General features: G+C 49.3%; 1 protein-coding gene across 1 annotated transcript; it reads right to left on the bottom strand.

The window, feature by feature from the left end:
- Positions 1 to 3,775: 3,775 nt before the first annotated feature.
- LOC122386995 (glutamate receptor ionotropic, delta-1-like) lies at positions 3,776 to 5,179 on the bottom strand. The gene has a single exon (XM_043376773.1). The coding sequence runs from the start codon at positions 5,177 to 5,179 to the stop codon at positions 3,776 to 3,778; it is 1,404 nt and encodes a 467-aa protein (XP_043232708.1).
- Between the last annotated feature and the right edge of the window lie 3,400 nt (positions 5,180 to 8,579).

Below are 8,579 nucleotides of genomic sequence, written 5' to 3'. Positions count from 1 at the left end.
TATCATGTCCAGTTGTATCAGGGCGAATTGTGCCAAACTTATCCAAGGATGGCGCTCGCGACCGACCAGCCGATGAGGTTTTTCCGGGCGCCATCTTTCCCTGTTCTGTCTTGTGGCTGAGTGACGCGTCTCGAGGTGAGAGCCGATTTTATGTTTTTTTAATGTCATTCTAAAAAAATAAGTTGCAAGAAAATGTGTGTTCTGGGCATTTAGATGTGCAACGAATTTGAAAGATCTCCGTAGCGGTGGTGAGGGTAGGTTCTAGCTGCGTGAGTGAAAACGGATTTCTCCAGCTGTCCGCTGTTTTTTGAGCACGAGGATGTTTTTTCCAAGATGGCGGCTAGGTACATGTTGTATCAGAGCCGGGTGGGGTATGTTGTAACATGTATGTATGTATGTATGTATGTATGTATGTATGGGTATGTTGCTTTTGATCGCGAAAGCTAAGCCCTGGCTCGCGTTTATAGGTAACTAGTCAATGCTCGTTCCATTTCGGCACAATGTGTTGGCTTCTTTGCTCTTAACGGGCCACTTTTGCGTCTAGTCTGTTGATGTTTCGTTCGGATTGCATTGACCTAAGTTTGGTCTAATAAAGTGAAGCCTTTGAGCATACCTATACATTGTATTAACCACATTTAATGTTGTTGTTATGTTCAAAACCAGTAGCAAGCACACTCCCTGAAACGTGAGATAGTGATACAAATTACCCCACCATGTGATACAACTCACCCAAGCCATGGGGCAAGTTGTATCAAAAACATTGTTCTATTCGGGAGACCGTAGAAGAAAAACTGGTAGAGGTAGCGGAAAAGTTACTTTGCACAAAAAAAGCAGAAGAATCAAGGAAGGAGATAGTATGGAAATAATGAGTTTATCACGGATAGTTACGAGGTTATGGGTCTCGGAGTAAAAACTGATACAACCCACCCCACTCTCCCCTACGTGCCAACCACTAGGTACTTTAAATGGACAATTGTTGTTGATAATGACCGTTTGTTGCCATCTCCCCGTTCGCGAACCCTTAAGTTATGCTCCCTCATTCAGGCTCTTAGGCGGGTAATAAAGCATGAGGGATGTGGGTTCCGCATTCTCCAGCAATATTTGTCAACAGTTGGTGAATTATATGTTAAAACAAACTAGCATATACGGCGGTTTAGTGTACTTTATGTCCGTCTGACGTGCCCGTCGTTGCGTTTTCGCAACGCTGATGGCGCCCGGTGTGCCCTTCGTTGCGATTTCGCAACGCACGTTTTTTACGTTTTTCTCGAAAAACTTTTGCTGCCGGCAAAAATTATTTTCGATGCCATGCAAGGCCCTGGTAGAAGCGTAACATATCTTGACTTCATCGATTTTCATGATGGTCAATATTCCTGGGCATAAATGGGTTAATTGAAGGTGTTCCGCCGCTACTGTCCACAGCCAGCATTTTATAAGGTAAATATCATGTATTTGTATACATTGGCAAAATAGTTACATATATTTTGTCCACATGGACCACGGGTCTCACGTGGAATTTCTTTCACTTCCCATATTCCTCATACACAAAATATGGCTTGCAAACATCAAGCAATCCCGAAAACCGTGGACGCTCTGTAGTCATGGTATGAAAGATTGGTATGAAGACAACCAAATACGAATAAGTTAAAATTGAGTCAAACATTTTATCGCGCTATTCTATCCCCATATGATCGTTTGGCTGCAACAAATCACCTTTCTATTTGAAGCATAAAACGGACATTATTTAGGTAATCTTTACGGCAGTTTGACGTGAATACTCGTATGTAAGTAGCTGATTTGCCTTATAAAACAAATATTTCTGAAAAATGCCACCTTCATACACTCAATACAAAACTGAGCCAGGTAGCCTATTAGGTAAGCAACCGGAATGCTGAATGCTATGCTTATCTTAGACAAATAATGCGAACATTGCAAAAACTACGGCATTTATATTACAAAGAGAACTTTGAAAATGTTGGTAAGCTCAGACAACTTAAAGGTAGTGTGCCAGCTTTCCTGGACCGTATGGAGTTAATGGCCCAGATAAGGAGAACCGGATTTTTAGAACCTATCCATACCTTCAAAACTCATGGAAACGTCTTAAATTCTTCAAATTTTGAGTACCCCAGTGCGAAATTCGCCCCGACGGGTTGTCGGTCGTACCCCAACCACATTTCACACCACTATGAACAATAAATGCACACACTGAAATCGCCATTACCGATAGGCTCATCCAATCAAGTTTCGATAAACCCGTTCATCATCATCTCCTGCGGTTTCGAACACGCCTGTTAGGTGGTGCGGTAGACCGCGCCCAAAGCCAGGGCCCCGGTAACGTGAGGTAGCCGAGTCGGGGCAGCGTGCGCTGACCCAAGCCGGGGCCGCGCGTCCTCTCGGTGTCATGTGATAGCCCGGGGATGCGGTAGACCGCGCCCAAAGCTGCGGCCCCGGCTTGGGTCAGCGCACGCTGCCCCGACTCGGCTACCGATCACGTTACCGGGGCCCTGGCTTTGGGCGCGGTCTACCGCAGGTGGCTTCTGCTCATACTTTGTGGTGCGGTGGTGGTGCGCCGGGCCGCGCGCTCTGACTTCGGCCAAGAAAAATGCGTCAGCTGATCATTGTCATTTCTGCCACTTTCATGTGGTGAGATGGGGTCATAACTTTAGAGACGGCTGTTTCATATCAATCATTTTACATAAAATAATATTTCAAATCATAAATTAATGTTCGACAGCCAAATTAAAGAAACAATACCAATACAGGCTTACAGTTTAAATTCGACATTGTGTTGTCTACGATTAGACAGCTGATAACTCATTCCCGTACGTCGTAACTCTATAATGACCTTTGCTTATTGTCACATGTGCGCCGCATTCGCGATTGCTGCCGACGCCTGTTTGCAGGTCAGCCCACTAGTCACTACAGTTGTTATACATATCGAAAAACCGATAAACTTTTAGGCGAAAAAAAACTCTATTTTAGGCCAATTTTTGATTTTTTTTGCGATATTAGGTAAAAACAGAAGCTTCTTATCCTAGGAAAAATAAAATGGGAAATCATTGGAAGGTGGCACACTACCTTTAATATAGATAGATTATAATTAGTTATAACATGCACCACACCATACGATATGATAAAAGCTGTTTTCACGACAGCGATTTGGTACACCTTTGGGCATAGGCGGTGGAACGGGGAGGGCACCGGGGCACCGTGCCCCCCTTTGATTTTGGCGTTTTAACATTAGCCCTATGGGCGTTGCATGGAAAGAATGGGACCAACAGTCGGCAGTGCCCCCCCCCCCCCTAATTGAAGGTGTTCCGCCGCTACTGCCTTTGGGGAAAATTTGGTGCAGATTTGGTCAAACTAGGTTATATGTAAACGACTAGTAGCCGAAAAGCGTACCTACCTTGAATTAGGTTAATTGTGTTTCATAGTATTTATCAGCGGGGGCTAAACAATTGCTTTAGATACCTGTGTCTGAAATTTCAAATTATCAGACATCATTTTCTATTAAATCAATGAAATAAATCCATTATGAATATCTGTTGTAAAAAAAACTTTGGAACATATTTGATCAAGTTTGATACATTTGCCAGATAACCCGTCGTGAAAACAGCTATTAGGTATGTAGGTCCTGTGTAACAGCATTTCTGCTGTTAGTAAATATCACAAGTATGTGTGCTAACTTTGTAATCATAGTCCGTTCGCTACACATAAAAATTGTAGGTATGTATAATATAGTACTAGTAGTTAAAAGAGTCGGCATTCCTTGCTCGTCTTAAATGCCCCATGATGTCTTGCTTCCGGCCTTCTGTTCAAATGGATACTGTTGCAAGGCCTGGGACTTTCGCTGGCACGGCGAGCACTTGATCCAGAGCCACTCCAGCATAAAGAGGCCGACACTGCAGATGATTCCAAGGGGGACCAGGACGAGCACTGCCAGCACATCTCCCAGAGAGAGCTCCTTGAAGCCGCCGGACGCAGTACACATATCCTGGCCCCCTGTCAGCCACCGGGCCTTCAGCCGGGAGATCGTCCCCGCCTGGTTCAGCACGCGCATCACCTGGTTGATGGCGCTGTGCAATCGCTCCCTGCCCTTCGCCATCACGATGTAGGTGTTGGCCTTGGCCGGCAGCCGATCCAGCAGAGGGACAGTGGCGCACGCGTCGTCCCCGAGCGTAAAGAACAGGCGCTTTACGTCGATATAGACAAGAACGTTCGGCTCGATGGACTTACGAAAGGCCTCATCGCTGCCATCCAGCTCCAAGTAGCCGTCCCTTTGTGAGACGCGCCGGAACAGCTCGCGTTCGTACGGGCTGCTACTGATCTTCCAGTCGTTGAGGGTGCCAATGCCGCGCTCCAAGGCGAACTTCCAGCCGGACTGTTCTGAGAACTCCTTGAGGCTGCTGATGGGCTTGTCCACCGTGGTGACGGTTAGATAGGAGATGAGGTTGGCCGTGTAGTTGACGTAGATGAGGATGCCGAGCACCCAGCTGAAGATGGTGGCCGTTCGCGCCGCCAGGGAGTCCGGAGAGCTCGCCCAGCCCTGTCCGACTACAGACATGAAGCTGGACAGGAAGCAGGTGCCCCAAGTCATGTCAGCCACCGTCTCGCGTCGCTCAGCGCGCTCGTGGTTGTAGCGCAGCGCGATGCGCAGCACCCACGAGACGACGAACAGCGAGGCCAACAGGCTCCACCACACGTTCATGTGCAGCGGCTTCAGCAGTGAGCTGAACATGCCGGGCGTGATCTGGGGCACGGTGTCGGTGCCCTGGCGCATGTGGAACGTATACTGATCCTGATCCACGGGCACGGCCGCCACGTAGTCGACCGCCTGGGCGCGGTCCTGGCGAAGTCTCACCCAGGTGAGCGCCACGTCCGCGCGCCCGTACGTCAGCTCGCCGATGAGGCCGTTCCAGGTGCCGTTCTCGTCCATGCTGCCGTACCCCCCGCCGGGCAGTGCCACCAGCCGGTAGGTGAGGCGCAGCTCGCGCGCAATTGTGCGCCACAGGTCCATCAGGTAGCCGTCAAAGTGGTAGGATCCGTCGCCCTGGCGCACCATGGAGATGTAGGGCGGATCGTGGATGGCCACCACGCGCAGCGGCTCCTTCATGCCCTCGCCGCTGAACGGTTCCACAGACCAGGTGCGGCCCACTGACATCAGCTGCCCGATGGCCTGCATGGCTGAGGAATCTGATGAGGACCTACTACGGAGTTGCGGGGACCTTCTGACCTGCTGATGACCCGCTGTCGACCCACTGACCTGTGCTTGACCTGCTGCTGACCCGGTATCCAAGATTGATCCCGAATAGCCGATAGTGATTGTCCTGCGTGGCACGTTTTTCTTTTGCTGACAGTCCGCTCCAGGAAGCTTCTGAGGTCACTGATCACCAGCTGATCACTCTGCGACAAACATTAGTGCTGATCGTCAGGCTGTATCTCTGCTGTGAGCACAGTAGCTCGCTCCGTAAGAGCCGGACCAAGTACGATGGCTCACCTAGTGAGTGCGGAGTCGGCAGACTGTGAGCAGCACCTCACCCGGCGCAGAACTGGCGCTTCGTCGCCCGGGTCGGTCGCACCGGAGGATGCAGGCAGGATCGATGGCCGGTTTGTGCGCCCTTTACGCGAACCCGCGGACTGTTTTGTTGCCCATCAGACTCATGCCATCGCACCATTACACCGTCGACACCGAACGGCGGGAAACGCGTGAATGTGCTTGGCTCGAACTGCGCTAGAATGACAGTAATAATACTGGAGGTGCAGCGACGGTACTGGTGATTGACGCTCGCGTCCACCTTTGTGTTTTGTAATTACAGCCAGTCACGCTTGCTCAGGTAGTCGTAACACGCCACAGCGTACTTGCATATTGAGCGGCGGTCACAAGGGATCAAAAGAAGCGACGCTAGCAGTCACCGGACCTAACTTATTATCGGTTATCGGTTTTCTACAATCGTCTCGTCCGAGGGGGATACGACACCCATCGCCGTTTCGCCCCTAATGGAGCTAGCGCCTCGCGAAAAAAAAATCGGTTACGAGACGCAACGACTGGAACCCTTCAAGATTTTGATCAACCGCTGACCACTGAGGTCAGGTCAAGTGTCCGAAGGTAGGAGTTCGGTGTTTGGTGAACAACTTCGCCAAAAATTGTTGCAAAGCCGCGTTTTTGGCAACATCGTGTTTGTCATGCTCAGGCATGTCGCTCCGTGTGCCTTCTTGCATGGAATCAGCTTCTGTGGACTCTAACCTCAAGCAATAACCTCAAACCTAACCTCAAGCAACTCAAGCAGTTGCGGAGCGAGCTCAAGACCCTTGATGAACTGAGGGCTGTCTTGTGTCGTAAGTCGTCGAAGACTTCGCCGGTCGCCCACACGATGGTAGGCGATCATCTGAGACGCATGGCGCGGCAAATCCGGCTCCGGGCCGATCGCTGCTATGCATGGGGGGGGGGGCACTTTGAGCACTTCTTGTAGACAAACGAGGCGTCACAACTATCTTCTATTTAGGTGATGTCAAATGTCCAAGATTTATATTCTTAAGTTGTGCTGTTTATGTTTAAAAACAAGTATGTCATTCTTTATTGACTACCCCGTACTCGTATGTCCTGTAAGTTTCATCTCCCTGCAAAAGCTCCTCTGGCACTAAGGGCGTTGCCAAGTTGCGACAGTTTAGGACCGTGTGGACGTTAGTACTTATGACGTCAGTCGTCATACATAGGTCAGTGACCTGACCTGACCCGAAAAAGCGGTTGTTGGCACAAAGAAATGTTCGATTTCCCCCGTCCTGAAACGGGCCTGAGGTCATCTGAGGTCACCATATCCGAAACGGCTGATGAAATTTCATACCTACGGTTGAATCGACAGGCGGTGAAATAGTCTCGAGCGGAGAGGTTCCTGAGCTATAGAATATAGAAAGGCTGTTAAGTGTTATAGGTGAAATCGTCGAGCAGACCTTTCAAGAAGATCAAGGGGTCATCTGTAGTTGCTTTATTCGAGACAACTAATGAAATCGCATACGGCGAATCAACTGTTGGCCCTTTTGCCTCCATCGGTCCCGTGGTTCCTGGGTAATAGAATTGCTGCGATAGGCAAAATTCTCAGGTAACCTACCACGGCCACTTGAGGTCACCATATTGCACCATACTGCACCATGTTGCAGCACATCAGACTGCAACTAGGAAAATCAAGAAACGTTTGAAAGTCAGCACCATGTGGAGAAACGAGGCTGAGAAGATAGAAGCCGACGCGAATCTGCGGGGCTTCCCGAGGGAGGCTGTATGTCTCTCCGGCAAGCCTCCGTGGCTGTCCCTCGGTCGTGGAAAGTTCACGTTACACACGGACACGAACACAGCCCACAAGTCGTCGAGATCGGACGCGCCAGAGAAGAGAGATAGTGGCGACGGCCGGGCGGTGGCTCAACACTTCCAAACTTTCTTACTTGATTCTGGGCGCTTTACAATCCCACAATACTGACTTTTTTAACCCTCGCCCGCACATGCCATTTTCCCATCCTAGAACGCACATGGGGGGGGGGGTGGTTGCCACCCCCCCCCCCCCGCGCCATTTCGTTCCTGTTGGAGATAGAGCTTAGCGGTAATGACCAAAAAGATTCTTTGGGAAGAGACGAATCCAATGATACCCAGTTTTACCTTCTCAGGTCAGTCATTGACCTTCCAGGTCAGGTCAAACTAAAAAATGTTGCTGTTTTGGGTCACCGTTGGATATCAAGTGCGCTGCTTATCAAATACCGATGACGATGCTGTTTTCTGGTGCCAAGCCAGCTAGAACCTCTTTGTCACACTACCCGACCAGAATTTTGCTGCCGAGGTCATTTCAGGTCAAGTTAGGTCAAGGTCAATTATATGTGTTTGTATGTCTGTGTGTGTCTGTGTGTATACTGATGTGTGCACCGATTGTTTTTGGGTCCATATTACATGAAATCATGATCTGAGAAGCTTTTACCAAAAATGCAGTCAAAAAACTTCACAAAAAGTAAATTCAGATTGCCTAAAACGCAATTATCTTAGATGACCTAGGTTGACCTTGACCCTGACCTTGACCCCTGTACATCGTCGAACAACATGTTCCATGATAGGTGGGAGGTAAGACTGGCAAAAAAGGCCGAAATCAGGGTGTCAAAAGCTCACAAGGCCCATGGCAAACGCAAGATGTTGAGAATTGGCCATTTGGGTCATGACATGACCTGAAAAACAAGGTCATATCTCCGAAACCAAAAATCACAGAAACTTCAAATTTTCAGTGGACATCAAGAAAGGATAGAGGAGCAGCTATACGAAAAATCAGCCCTCTAGCTCTAAAAATGTTGAGTGCAGAGCAGAAAGACTACCTGGGGGGGGGGTGGCAACCACCCCCCCCCCCCCATGTGCGGGCGAGGGTTAACATGTGAGGCGGTGGCGGGATGAGCGTGTCTCGGTGGGGTGGCGTCGGCAAAGGGGCTCTCCGGATCACCTCAAATGCGCGACGCGTTCGGCTTGGTGGCGGCGACTGCCGACTGGCGATTTAGTTCTTGAAGTTTAGTTTGTTTGAATTATTTTTAAGTTCTTGTATAGGTATGTTTTTGTGCTT

Source organism: Amphibalanus amphitrite, unplaced genomic scaffold, assembly GCF_019059575.1.
Source record: "Amphibalanus amphitrite isolate SeventyFive unplaced genomic scaffold, NRLGWU_Aamphi_draft 000270F_arrow, whole genome shotgun sequence".
NCBI classification, from domain to species: Eukaryota; Metazoa; Arthropoda; class Thecostraca; order Balanomorpha; family Balanidae; genus Amphibalanus; species Amphibalanus amphitrite.
Note: the sequence above shows the minus strand (reverse complement) of the source record. Positions and strands in the feature narration are given on the sequence as shown.

What these genes read in the sequence shown, in the direction of transcription:
- LOC122386995 (XM_043376773.1), bottom strand. Translation starts at nt 5,179, where the DNA reads ATGCAGGCCATCGGGCAGCTGATGTCAGTGGGCCGCACCTGGTCTGTG.